Raw genomic sequence first — 14,757 nt, 5'->3', positions numbered from 1 at the left:
CCCATTGTCCAACAGCTGTTTGCATCATTCCAGAGAGTTCCAGTACATTTTGGTATTTTTGATTATTTGAGAAAATGGTGTTACAGAGCCGTCTGAGATTGGACTGTCAAGGCTAAAGTCAGCCTTTTCTTTCTGAGGTGGAATTCCTGGGTTCATGGACATGTTCAAGGAGGTTCCCTTTCTTACAGAATGTTATTTGTTTTATGCAAAAGACAGAAGAGTGACTTGCAGGTTTTATTTCCCTGTCATAAATTTTCTCATGCAGAAAGTATTTAAAATTAAGAAAGGACGCTTCTAAATCTGAAAAACCTTTTTGTTCTGGTGTTAATATTCTCTAATTGTCTACCTTTGGTTAGATTTTCTTCTGAGGTTATCATAAGCTATGCTTTAAAATATGACTGACCCATTTCTAGATTAATTTTATGGAATTCTTGAACATCACGTAAGCCATGTACATCATGTGTTAACAACCACTATTTTAATTGGCTGGCGCATCTCCAAGGAAAGGGTGAAGAACCACAAGCAGAGCAGGGTATAGAGAACTGGGTAAAAAGGAGGGAGCCCCAGGCTGACCTAAGTCCAAGGCTGAAAAGGTGAATTCACTCTACCGTCGAGATGGAGGAAAATCCAAGCAGGAGGAAGTCAACAGAATAATCAGACTCTGGAAAATTCAGACTCTGAATTTTTCAAAATTAGGATCCAAAGGAGAGACGGGGAAAGAGAACATATACATGAACATGATAGACATGGAAATGGTAGAATTCCTAGAGAACAAGCCACCTTCTGCATTTTTACTGTAAACTGGAAGTTTGAGTTTAGTCTCTTTGGTTTCAAGAGTTTGATTTGGGCACCATATGTGGCATAGAAATATGTATTTGGTCCCTGTCCTTGGTTCCTGGCACAACCTCTAAAAACTATCCTTGTTTCCTGAGTGATGGGGTGCTGGGATCATCTTTTGTCCTAGTTCTTGGTCTTTGACTCCAGTTTCTGCATAGAGCTCCTAAATCCCTTGGAATTTCCTGGGTGACAGGATGGCTTTTGTTCTAATGGGGTAACTCTTCGTGGGCTCCTGATTGGGCCTGGTCACCAGAAAGACCAGCTGTGATTAGAAGGGTGGAACTTTCAGCCCTACCCAATCTTCCCAGGAGGGAGAGGGGCTGGAGATGGAGTTTATGATGGGTCATGTCTAGAGAGGAGCCCTGCCTGAGAAATCCCTATAGTATGGACACTTAGAAAGCTTCTGGGTTGGTGAACATCCCTATTTCAGGAGAACAGAAGCTCCTGCTGTTGGGACCCTCTGGACATGGGCCTATGGAGCACTTCCTCTGGCTGTTCCTATATAACATTTATCATATCCTTTACTATAAGCCAGTGAATGAGTATGTTCTTGAGTTCTATTAGCTGTCATAGCTAATTAGCAAATTGGGGAGCAGGTCATGGGAACCCCCAATCTGTATTAAAGGTGGAAAGCAGTGGGGGCAACCTGGGAACCCATCACTTGTGCCTGGTATCTGAAGGGGGCGCAGTCTGGAATTGAGCCCTTAACCCATGCATTCTGCTCTAACTCCTGGTATGTGGTGTTATAACTGAACTGTAGGACACCAGCTGGAGTTCAGATAGCTGGAGGATTATTCTGATATGAGAAAAGTCATATAAAAGCAGGTTGAAATTCTGATTTTGCCACCTATTAGCTGTGTGACCCAGGACAAATTACTTCAGTACTGTGTCTAAAGCAGAGACACTAATAAGAGCTGTTGAGTCACCATAGCCATGACATATGGGGTCAATGTGAGGAGTAAACGAGGCACAGTTGGGAACAAATGGCACCAAGTCAGTACACAGTATGTTGCATTTGACTGTCATTTAAATGTCCTATACATTATCCTAGTACATATTCTACTACACTATCAAATTTTTAAAGGACTCTGCATAGATTAATTATCATAATCTTTTACACCTTTTCAGTTAGTTCGCAGTCAGTCGATGGTGGAATGAATGTGTGAGAGTCCCCAGCTAGTGTTCCCAGCAGGAAAGAACAGTCCACAGATCTAGTGGTTATGCGTGCATTTAGTAAATCCTCCAGGGTATTTATTGATCACAGACTTTAGGATAAAATATGTGATGAATGTGAAGCAGAACAGGTTCTTTTTAGGAGCTTGATGCTTAAGGGACCAGTTTTTAAAAGAAAAAAAGGAACCCAGGAAGCAATGGATTGGGAGTCAGGTAGGTGGAGAACCTGGGAAAGGGGGATTCCAAAAGCAAAGACAGACTAACGAGGAGAGGGATCTATGCCACTGAAAACAAAGCAAAGGGGTTCCAATCAGAGGAAGACCCAGAGGTGCCCATTGGCACTGGCTGTTTGAAGGTCATTGGTGATTTGTGCAGGGATATGTTCAGGGGAAGGTCAAAAGGCAAATTAGCAGTGGCTAAGGAGTCAGCGTCAGGGGGACTGCTGTTTAATTATTCCTTCCAGAAGCTTGACAGAAAGATCAGGGAGAAGATGACAATCCTTTGGCCACAGGATCTAAAAGATCTAGAGGAAGGTTTGTATCAGTTTGGTGAAATATTTACATGTTTAAGGATTGTAAGAGAAAAGCCAATATAAAGAGGAAAGTCAAGCTGCAGAGTCCTGGAATGCGGTCCCAGTGGGAGTCCCAGGGATCAGGATGCAGGTGGGTGAATGGATAGATCCTGAATGGAAGGTGAGAAGAGCACAACCTCTCAAGGTTGGGCAGGTGCAGGTGCAGGTGCATCTGCACAGGTGGGGGGTGCAGCAGAAGTTGAGTGGGGAGCTGCTGAAGACATGATGCCACTGTACTAGTCTTGAATAGGATGAGTTTCTAAGGGATCAGCTAATGGGAGACCAGCATCAACCTGTTGTCTAAACCGTGGAATCCTCGCTGTCTTGGAAGACTATGGGGAATGCACGAAGAAGGGTTATGTGGACAGGGAATTTTCCAAGCCTACAGGATGACATACCTTGGGTCCCTGTGGTCCAGGCAAGCCTTCAGGACCTGGGAATCCTTTCTGGCCAGGAGAACCAGGGGGTCCAGGAAAGCCTTTCTCCCCCTGTTAAAACCAAAACAAGACAAGAGACATGCAGAACAGCAACTATTCAACAAACGCTCCCATGACCATCATGTTCTCTTCTTTGTGATTTCTTGACAACATTTTTCAGGTTTTTGATTAAGAAAGTAATAATTAGCATCCAGCAGTGAGAGTATATAGGTCACTAGAAAACTACTAGCTGTTGGCATTTGTCTGCAGGCTTGAGGGTGCTGGCACTTGGTTTTATAGAAACTACTTTTCCCAAATAGTGGAGCTGTACAGGGAGGAGACAAGATCAACAACTGAGGGAAAAATAGTTAGAAAAATCAGAGTTAGTGGATTGTGTTTGATGGGGATGGAGTGGCTGAGGGTAAGGCACAGGAATGTTCTGAGAGTGCACAAAATCATTACACAGCTTAAAAAGGAGAATACTATTGGGTGTGGTGACACACGCCTGCAATACCAACAGCTCAGGAGTTTGAGACAGGAGAATTGCAAATTCAAGGCCAGCCTCAGCATTTTAGCGAGATGCAGGTGAGATATCGAGGGCCGAATATCCCAAAACATGAGCTAAATAATTTTTGTTTTAGAAGAAGGCAGAAGATATTAGGGGGAAATTACTAGTAAAAGTGATTCAAAGGATTTTAGGTCTGGTGGCTAAGATGGTTTTATCAACAAAAATCTTCTCAAAGAAATGGACCCTGGAATTACTGTAACAGGAAAGGCCACACTGATTGACTTGGTCAGTTTTGTCACACAAATGCAAAGAGGGAGAGAAGAGGAAAGGGAGAGAGAGAAAAAAAAAACATCATTAGTTCACATTAGTGTATTTGCATTCACATAGCCAATAAAAAGAAAATGTGCTGGACTCCTCTCACTACTCACTTTCATATATTTTAGAATAGCATCCTGTAAATAGTTGGGACTCAGTAAATGATTGAATGCATGATGAATCACAGAGAGGGTATGTTCCACCATGAAAGTGAATATACTACATTCATAGCTTGGGGAAAGAAGCAAAATAAAACTACATGTGAATTATAAAATGATTTAAAACATTCATTATAATTATTATTTTAGTTAGCATATGACTTATGTGAATTGTTTTATCTAAAGAGCTTTAACATATTTTCTTAAAATTATTTTTCATAGTCACCCTTCAATATTGTTAAATAATTAGTGTCTCAGAGGAAAGCATTTTGCAAACAAAGAAAAAACTTTAGTTCTTCTTCTGTCTTAATTATCACAAATTGCAAGTTAATGGAGCGAACTAATGAGATTTCACGGTATTCTTTTTTTCTTGAATTCTGCAATGGAGCTCCTTCCCTCAGCTGAATTTTGGCCTCCACTGGAGGGCAGCTGCATAATTCTTCCACCAGGGGGAGATCTTGTACTAATGCTGCAGGACAAAATCTGCGGCTTCAATGTTTATTTTATGTGAAAGTGAGTGAATCAAGTTGTTTTCATATCTTCTCTTGTGTTTAGCAACATTGTAAATAGTGCATGCTATAGAGGCTTCTTGTAAACTTTCTTTCCCCACTAACTTGCTACTTGGTTTTTACAGACCCAAAGAGTTACAATCTAACGACCAGTATTTACACAGGTTATTTGAGTCTTCCTAGAAGGCTTTTCTTTCCTTTTTCTTTTCTAAGGTTAATGTTTATATGTAATTACTTTAAAATTGGATTTTGGAAATGGAACAACATACTGAGGATCTCTCTGCCACTGAAAGAGCATGAATTGTTTGATGACTTTATAACAAGAAGATGCCATAGTAAATTTTTTACCTTCTCCCCTTTGGCCCCTTCGCAGAAGCACTGGCCTTTGTCTTTACAGACACAGCCCTAGGAGAGGGAAAGAGAAAGGGCTTGTTTTAAAACATCTTAATGGAGCCTTGATAGAGCAACAGCAAACATTTCTTTGTATTTTAAGTATGAATACTATTTCAGGTACTCAGGAGGCTGAGGCAGGAGGATCACAAGTTTGAGGCCAGTCTGAACAATTCCGCAACTCTGTCTGGGGGTGTAACTCAGTGGTAGAGGGCTTGCCAACATACATGAAGTCCTCCAACACCACAAAAACAAACACACACAAATCATTAAAGTTAGAAAGAGTCACATTATAGGAGAAATGTCAGATGAATGAACATCATTTTTTTTATTGTACTTAGGAGTTTTAAATAATTTATTTGTGGGGACTGGAGTTATAGCTCAGCTGCCTCGCACCTGCCTCTCACATTTGAGTCACTGTGTTCAATCCTCAGGACCTCATAAAAATAAATAAAATAAATAGAGATCTTTAAAAAATCTTTAAAAAATAATTTATTTATGGAAAAAGTCAGCTATGTTTTTTCCCCCACAGAATAATAAATGAACCCTATGAAACTGCCACTGTTGTAGGTAGAAAGTCGTGATTTTTTTTAAAGTCAAATTTTCAGAAGTCAACATGTTTTTATACTTGTGTGTGCATATAGGCGCAAGTATATGTGTACATGTGCCTAATGTGTACACCATATGTATATGTAGCTATTTAATACACAGTATCTTCCATAGGGGATAAGCTTTCATTTTCCTGAAATAATGTTTGAGACTGAGTAAAGATTATCAATACCTATTATGTGTCTTTAAAGAGAACAAACTAATTCACTAATGCTAATATCCAAATGCCATATATATATATATATATATATAAAGAAACAACAGTTCAGCTGTGAGCTGGGGAACTCTTACTAGTCTTTTGACACATTTACAATCTCAGCCTTCATTACTTATGCACACATTAACTCTAATGAAGGTCAAGCTTTTTTTTTTTTTAAATCTGTCAGCAGAGAAATGAAGAGAAAAATAGTCATAAAAGTATGTTGAATATGTGTTTTGACACACATGATATATTCTATGGTTATGTATTAACCCTTTTTCCTTGTTTTTGCTTCTGTTTAATATTAACCATATTAAGGTAATATTGAATATTAATTGATAGTAGAGGCAGGGCAAGTCCAGGAGATACACTAACTAATTGTAGGGATTCTAAAAAGAACTTTCCTGAGAAATTTCTGAAGCTGAGAATTCTTTTTTTTCATATTTTTAAAAAATTTATATATGACAGCAGTATGCATTACAATTCTTATTACACATATAGAGCACAATTTTTCATATCTCTGGTTGTATACACAGTATATTCACATCAACTTGTTTTTCATACCTGTACTTTGGATAATCACATTCCACCATCATTAATAACCCCATGCTCCCCCTTCCCCTCCCACCCCTCTGCCCTATCTAGAATTCATCTAATCCTCCCATGTTCCCTCTCCCTATCCCACTATGAATCAGTCTCCTTATATCAAAGAAAACATTCCGCATTTGATTTTTTGGGATTGGCTAACTTCATTTAGCATTATCTTCTCCATCTCCATCCATTTACCTGCAAATGCCATGATTTTTCCTCTTTTATTGCTGAGTTATATTCCCTTGTACGTATGTGCCACATTTTTTTTTTATCCATTCATCTATTGAAGGGCATCTAGGTTGGTTCCACAGTCTAGCTATTGTGAATTGTGATGCTATAAACATTGATGTGGCTGTGTCTCTGTACTATGCTGTTTTTAAGTCCTTTGGGTATAGATTGAGGAGAGGGATAACTGGGTCAAATGGTGTTCCATTCCCAATTTTCCAAGAAATCTCTATACTACTTTCCATATTGGCTGCAGTAATTTGCAGTCTCACCAGCAGTGTATGAATGTGCCTTTTTCCCTACATCCTCACCAACACTTATTATTGTTTGTATGCATAATAGCTGCTATTCTGACTGAAGTCAGACACCCATAAATCAAAGGCATTTCTGTATATCAGTGACAAATCCTCAGAAAGGGAAATGAGTAAAACTATTCCATTTTAAATAAATAGCCTAAAAAAAAAAACTTGAGAAACAACAAAAGAGGTAAAAGATCTACACAGTGACCTTAGGAGACCTAAGAAGATGGTAATATCTACCTTCCTCTTGGATAGGCAAAATTAATATTATCAAAATGACTGTACTACCAAAAGCACTATACAAGTTTAATGAAATTCCGATCAAAATCCCAATGGCATTCCTCATAGAAATAGAAAAAGCAGTCATGAAATTCATCTGGAAAAATAAGAGACTCAGAATAGCTAAAGCAATCCTTAGCAATAAGAGTGAAGTAGGTGGCATCACTATACCAGACTTAGAGCAATAGTAACAAAAACAGCATGGTATTGGCACCAAAACAGACTGGTAGACCAATGGTACAGAATAGAGGACACAGAGACTAACCCACATAATTACATTATCTTATGTTTGACAAAGGCGCCAAAAACATACATTGGAAAAAAGATAGCCTCTTCAACAAATGGTGCTGGGAAAACTGGAAACCCATATGCAACAAAATGAAATTAAACCCATATCTCTCACCATGCACAAAACTCAACTCAAAATAAAGCTGGGAATTCTGTTTGTGCAATAAGAACAATGACAGGGCGAGGTCTGGGGCTCAATGGTGGAACCTAAGGCACTGGGTGCAATCCCTAGCACTGCCCCCCAAAAATTATTTTAATATAATTCCTTAGCTGGGAACAGGAGGCTGTTCTATCCGCAGATGAGAGTTCATAGTTATTTTCGCACAATCATCATTGATCCTCACTACATTTATTATATATTGTGATATTTTCGTTTTTTATTTCTTCCCTTCCCTTCTGTTCCCTTTCCTCCCTACCCTTTGTGTCTTTCTCTTTCTTCCTTCCTTTCTCTCTCCCTCTCTCCTCCCCCCTTTCTTCCTTCCTTCCTGCCTAGTACTGGGGATTGAACCCAGAGTGCTCTACCACTGAGCTACATCTCCAGCCTTTTTTATTTTTTTATTTTGAGAGAGGGTCTAAGGTGCCCAGACTAGATTTGAACTTGGGATCTTCCTGCCTCAGCCTCCTGAGTAGCTGGGAAGTAGATATGCACCCATGCACCAAACTGCCATTGTAATTTATATGAGAAGAAATGAAGTAATTGAGAAGGAAAATCTAGTCTCTTAAAGGGTTTCTAAAGGTATTTCGAATTTTTAGGAGACCAAATAGTTCCAATTTTCCTTCCAGATATTTTGGGGTCTTTAAATCTAATATGTTGTCTAGCTCAACCTTGCCTAACTGGATTTTTTAAATGTCTGTGTTCGTGTCAGTCACATATTTAAGCATTTAAGCCAGCTGTTTGCTAAGCTTGGATTCCCAGATCTACAAGATCAGCATCACCTGGAAATTTGTCTGGAATGCAAGTTCTCAGCCCCGCTCCGACTCGCTGAATCAGAAACTGGGTTGGGGTGAGGGGCTGTCAAACATCTGATTTTTAAATATATTATAATTATACATAACTCAAACATCTGATTTTTAAATATATTATAACTATACATAATAGTGGGATTCATTGTGACATATTCACGCAAAAAAGATCTGTTTGTTCTGTCATTCCAGGAAAGTAGTCAGACTTGAGAGCCCCCTTGCCTGGGGGATGCTTCTGTCTCTGGGATCAGACAGAAGTTGCCTGAAGACTTGACTCTCTGGGCTTTTGCTTCTGGGTCAGTGCTCTTGGACTCCTGGTTCCAGGAGGGGATGGACCAGTGTGCAGAGTCTCAGCAAGGACCTTGAGTGCTGCACCCAAGGGCATTGCATACTTTGGCAAGGAAGCTCAACAGGGCAGGGATGTTGTGATGAAGTATACACGGAGGGCTGGCCACTGTTTCAAATGGACCATGAGCATCTCTGATTTTTCTCCCTCCCAGATGCCATCTAGCACCTGGGTGCTGAGCTTCCCAGGGCCAGAGGAAGGAGAGGCAAACTGGCAACATTCTAACCCTTGAAAAGTTTTGTGGGGGCCATGGGACAGGCTACTTTTTATTTCTTGGAGTAAGTCATGTTCACCTTTCACCACTCACCCCTGGAAGTCTTCCAGTTTTGACTTGAATAAATCAGTGTTTGCTGATATCCATACTAGACATGGCTCCCTTTCTTATCATGCTTGTTGACTTTGATATAACCCATTAATTAGATCATTTGTGGTTATATGTTTAATGGGTACTTTTCCTGAAGATTGTATGTCTGAGGAGAGAAGGAGTTATACAATCTTGTTCACATCAGTGTCTCCACCGTAGAGTATGTCCTGAACCAAGGCTCAGGACTGAGCAGATGGGTCAGCGAGTGAGTGCACAGTTACTAATTTATTTACCTTTAATTCGGATTTAGGATTTGAAAACATATGAATCTCATGGCTGTATTGGGTTGCTGTTATGGTTTGGAAGTGTGGTGTCCCCCAAAAGCTCATGTGTGAGACAATGCAAGAACATTCAGAGAAGAAATGATCGGATCATGGATCTTTAACCCAATCATTGAATCAATCATGTGATGGGATTAGCTGAGTAGTAACTTAAGGCAGGTAGGATGTGTCTCAAGGAGGCGGGGCTTTAGGGGTGTGGCTTTGGGGTATGTATTTGTATGTGGCAAGTGGAGATCTCTCTCTGCTGCCTGATCTTCCTGGGAGGTGCTTCCCTCTGCCATACTCTTCTGACATGATGTTCAGCCTCACCTTGAGCCTTGAGGAATAGAGTCTGCCATCTATGGATTGAGACCTTTGAAACTATGAACCCCTAAATAAACTTTCCTTCTCTATAATTGTACTAGATGGGTCTTTTAGTTGCAGTGGTGAGAAAGCTGACTTATTGTCATGACTAAAATTCTTTCTATACATATGATTATGTTAGAAATGGTGAAGAATGAAACTAGAAGTTCGTTTATTTTAATATATATTGAAGTGAAAATAAGGGTAATTATTCATTGGTTGCTTATATTAAAAACATCTTTTGGAAATGATTTAAACCCTTAAAAGAGTTGGGAAATAGTACCAAAAATTCTTTTATACCCTCTCATTTAGGTTCACCAATTATTGACATATCCTAGCCTCTCCATCTCTCTCTCTCTCTTTCATTTTGCATTTAACAAAATATTAGTTGAAGATCCCAATGATACTTGATGCTTATAAATGACTGGTGCCAAATTAAATGGAAAGTGGAAAGAACTAACCCTTGGCAATCGTAAGACCTGTGTGTGGTACATGCATGAGCCAGTGAGCTGGGAAAAAGCCTGAAGACTCACTGAGCCTGTAGCATAGAAGGTATGGAAAGTTCTGGTCCATGCAGCTGTCAATCAAATGGAGAGGGAGAGTCACTGTGAGAAGATCTGTAATACTCTGTTCCTATGCATCACCCTACCACCCATGGGCATATGGCCTGGCCTCTTGATGAGATTCCAAAGCCAGGTCTACAGCTGTCTTTCTATGTCCAGGTTAATAGAATTGTTCCAAAATCACCCTGGCTTTAATTCTCAGTTAAATTGGCAAGGCATGGACTGCCTATACATCTGCACAATGGGGCTGACGAGGACTTCAGAGTATGTGACAATTTTGCTGACATGTAGATCCTCCACCTGATTGAATGAACTCAAAATTATCATTAGGGCAGCTGGCTGACCGTTGTTCAGCTGCTGGTCTAGAGAGGAACCAGGCCTGCGTGGTGTGGAGCCTGGCACGGGGCCTAGTGAAATCATTTGGATGATTCAATGACTTTGGATGGGGAGGACAGTGGCCTAAGACCCCAGTTAATTCTCTTCATTATGCTGTTTTTCCTTACATAAAATTTAAAACTTGTAGATGTGTTTCAATAATTCAAATAGATTATTTGACCAAATAATACAGGGGCTATATTTTCATTCTTGTTGACTTTGATCCAATTTTTGGAGCTGTTTTTGAAAAATCATGATTACTTTAATGGGATATAACCCATTAATTAGTATTCCAATGCTAAATCACTTAAAAACAAGTATGGCCTAAGGCTACTAAGGAAACATAACTGCTAGATATTTCTTAAGCAACATGTTAATGATTTTTCTTTTTCCAACCATAAAGTGCCTCTTAGCTTCCTTATATCACACCTTTTAGGAGTAAGAAATCATTTGTCATGAGCAGAAATCTGCAGAAAGTGATACTGTGGCTTTTTTCCCCTTGAAATCCCTTGATTCAAGATTACCTTGATATTTTAGCACTTTTAAATATTAAATAGTTCACCTTGTGGAAATCATGCTTTTTAATAGTTGCCTTCAGTTTTTTGTAGCCTCACTTAGAATGCAAAATGAACTCACGGCAGAGAATCCAAAAGGGTCTAGAATTTCGGAAATCATAGGTCACATACATATGGACCTGTTCTGTAGGTATGGGGTATGGATCATGCCTGCAGGATCTGCTCTCAGCTTTGCCAGAGACTATCTGGAATTTGGGACAGATTCCTTAATCCTTCCAAGTTGCCTCATTTGTAAAGATGATAAGATCTCTCTTGCAACATTTTTTGTGCGGGTTTGAGATTCTGTCAATAGCTGCCTACAGATCTCCTTGCATCAGTAAGGTCTCTGTCAACACAGCGGGGCACACCTCGCTCCCTCCCATCACTCTGAGATCTAATACCAGAGGACATGAGTGACACTGCTTGATCTTTTCTTTGGTCAGTCTGAACCAGCCACTCTCCTCCTAGAAATTTCCTCCTCAAGTTTGTCAAGTGCCAGAGAACTGGCCCCGATTCTTACAGTAAGGGTAAAAGGCTGAAAATTATTTTTGCTATGCAAGAAATTTAACTAGTATCTCTTATAAGTATTTTTAGAGTACACTGAGTAGATTTATTGATTAAACAAATTTAATTTGTACATGAGCACAGACACCATAATTTGTTTTATTCATGGAACAAAATATTGGTCAAAGATCCCAATGGTACTTGAGGCTTATAAATGACAGATGCCAAACTTAATGTATAATACAAAGTCAGAAAGTACTTCCATGGGTGCTGAACAGTGAGCTCTGGAACTCTTTTTCTCAACTCATGGTGCCGAGGCCTCACCTGCCCACTGGACAGGGGTGAATGGCTCCAGCTTGTGAGATAGAGTCCCTAGGTCTAAATCCTTGCTCAGCCAAATCACTTGTATGACTTCAGACAATTGCTGTAATATATCTGTAAAATGGGATCTGATTGGTTAGCACAGGTAAAGTGCTGGAAGAGTAGAGGTACATAGAATATTTACTAATGCCTGTTACTGTGGGCACTAATTTATCAACTCACGGTTGCTCCTTAAATGCTCATGAGTTGATAGCTTTTAACTTTCACTGGGCCACAAGCAGGAACTCTCACAATTTCGTACCTGCCCTAGCACTCGCATTCAGTAAAAAAAAAAAAAAAAAAAAAAATCATCTTTTTCACTCTTAAAACTATCACAATATCTAATTAAGCAAATATATTTCTATTGTTCATTGATAATCCAGAAAATGACTTCCAAATAGTCTTGGCTGTTGTTGTTTTCTTTTTTCTCTCTCTCTCTACTCTCCAAACATGGTATGCCCCATTCTGTGCAGGCTCATGAAGCAGAGATGGCCTCCCCGCTCTCTCCCCAAGCCCTCCTCCCCCACACCCTGTCCAGCCTGGTTCATAGGAGGGGAAGTTGGCACCGTCACAGCTGGTTAACACCCTGCTGAGCAGGTCTGTTGATTTTGCATTATGATTATTGACCCTGCACGTTTTGCCCAGCCAATCGCCGGAGGCGAAAGTTTTTGTGTGTGAAAAGAAGAGCTGACCACTGTGGGCCAAACCGTGCCAGACAGGCTCCATGAGCTGTGCTTTGCAGGCTGCCTGCACGCGGTGTCTGCCTTGAGCACAGACCGCCAACCTTGGCAGCCTGCCCTGCCCGAAGGAGAAGGACACCCTGAGCTGCTTGCTGCAGCGCCCCTCCTGCCCCGCCCAGAAGCTTCCCTCACCTCGCTTAGTAGCACAGACATCTCACAGCAACTGCCACTTCCCATCTTTCAACTCCCGTCCAGAGAGACATCAGTAGTCTAGACATCTGAGCCAGCCACCCGTTTGTGATTTTCTGGATGACAGCAAGCATGCAGATTACTGGCCTGACAAAGACGGTGGCGATCAGAGTTCTGGGGTACATTTGGGAATAAACGAGGTGAAGTTTTGCCTGTCTAGTATACTGCAGGGAGAGGCAGGCACACCTGGACCATTAACTCCAGCTTTTTCAATATTTGTCTCTCTTTTGTCCCCTGAAGTTTTTTAAATGCAGAAGAACTGAGAGGCCTTCACCATGTGGGTGAGATAGACTCTAGGGGATCCATGGATAAGGGTGCTGGCCGAGGAAACGTTCCTTCTGTTACACTGATCTCAGTGTATTTTGAGCACTGTGCTCAGGGTTCTCTTCCTTAGGTACGGTTACATTTGTAGCTTATGCCATCCGACAGATGGGAAAACTGGGATCTTAAGAGGTGAAGGTGGAAGGAGCAAAGCGTGGGGGTCTAAATCCAGGCAATTTGACCCAGAGCTGTGTTCTCAACCAGCACGCCGTGATCCTTGACTGGCTCTGTGGGCCACCAAGACACCGAGGGAAGGAGACTATGTTTCTGTCCCTCATCCTGTCACTGGGCCTAAATGATGTATTGTAAACCTCAAGGACAAGCATAATATGGTAGTTCGTGTAATTAGCTGTATAAACCAAACAGCAGCCCTCAGACCATATTCAGTTCTCTGCCTATTTCTGTGTGGCCTGTGAGCTAAGAACAGTTTTTGTATTTTACATGGTTGAAAGAAAAAGTAAAAGTATTTGTAAGGGGCTGGTATTGTAGCTCAGTGGTAGAGCACTTGCCTAGTACATGTGAGGTACTGGGTTTGATCTTCAACCATATAAAAATAAATAAAGGTATCATGTCCATCTATACCTAAAATATATATATAATATTTTTATTATATATGTAATAAAACTATATTTTTGTGCCATGTGAAAATAATATATACTTAAAATTTCAATGTCCTAAAGAAAAAGTTTGTATTTCATCAATAAAAATGTTGTGAATATCTGTTTCCTTTTTATGTAGATATCTACCTAATATCTAATTTTTTTACTATCTGGTCCTTTGCGGGAAAAGCTTGCTGACCCCTGGGGTAAATGATGCTGATTACATTTTCCTTCTGCATCAGTATAAAAGTTGGATTAAAAATTTAAGATAGAAACTAAAGGAAGAATTGGCTTCAAAGTTCCATGAGGAGTGGTCTTCCATCTCAGAACAGCAGCTGGAATCACCCTCTTGTTTCCACCTCTTCCTTACTTTCCTCCCCTCTCCCCACTATACTTTGGTTCAAGGGTTAGGGGGACACAGGAAGTGCACTTTGGAGATTGGAAGAACCCAGGTTGCCACATTGTTCACAAGTCCCTAATGTTTTGAACTTCACAAAGCAAGCAGTGAAATAGAAACATTCTAAAATGCAGATCCTTTTAGGATTGTCTTATTTGTATTTTTTACCTATGAGCTACGACCAACTCCAACACAAAACAGCCAACCCACTCACCCATCTGTCAATCAACAGAAAATCTATTATGTATTACAATCACATTCTATTAAAAAAAAGAAAATTAAAATACTATAAAGGAAGCAAATAAATGCTCAAGGAATAAAAGATGCTCCTTTAAGATGGACACTCTCATTTCTGTCACTTCTCTCCATCTGGTGAAAGTCACACTGGCCAGCACAGGGAGCACTGAACTGCCTGACGCAGCTTCTCTTACCTTCCCCCATCTCTTCTTGTCAGTCACTGTTTTAGTCAGCTTTTTCGTTGCTGTGACTAAA

The 14,757-nt window shown here is 40.3% G+C and overlaps 1 protein-coding gene across 2 annotated transcripts in view; it reads right to left on the bottom strand.

The window, feature by feature from the left end:
* Col4a3 (collagen type IV alpha 3 chain) overlaps nucleotides 1–14,757 on the bottom strand; it is a 132,540-nt gene that overhangs the window by 61,783 nt on the left and 56,000 nt on the right. For both annotated transcript variants that reach the window (XM_078018115.1, XM_013359116.4), the window contains exons 2-3: nucleotides 4,836–4,892; nucleotides 2,980–3,069 (exon numbers count right to left, since the gene is read on the bottom strand). In XM_078018115.1, the coding sequence (XP_077874241.1) occupies nucleotides 2,980–3,069; nucleotides 4,836–4,892 (147 nt within the window). The remainder of the gene's footprint in view (nucleotides 1–2,979; nucleotides 3,070–4,835; nucleotides 4,893–14,757) is intronic.

The sequence above is a fragment of the Ictidomys tridecemlineatus genome, chromosome 7 (genome assembly GCF_052094955.1).
Source record: "Ictidomys tridecemlineatus isolate mIctTri1 chromosome 7, mIctTri1.hap1, whole genome shotgun sequence".
NCBI lineage: Eukaryota > Metazoa > Chordata > Mammalia > Rodentia > Sciuridae > Ictidomys > Ictidomys tridecemlineatus.
This window is presented reverse-complemented; position numbering and strand designations above follow the sequence as displayed.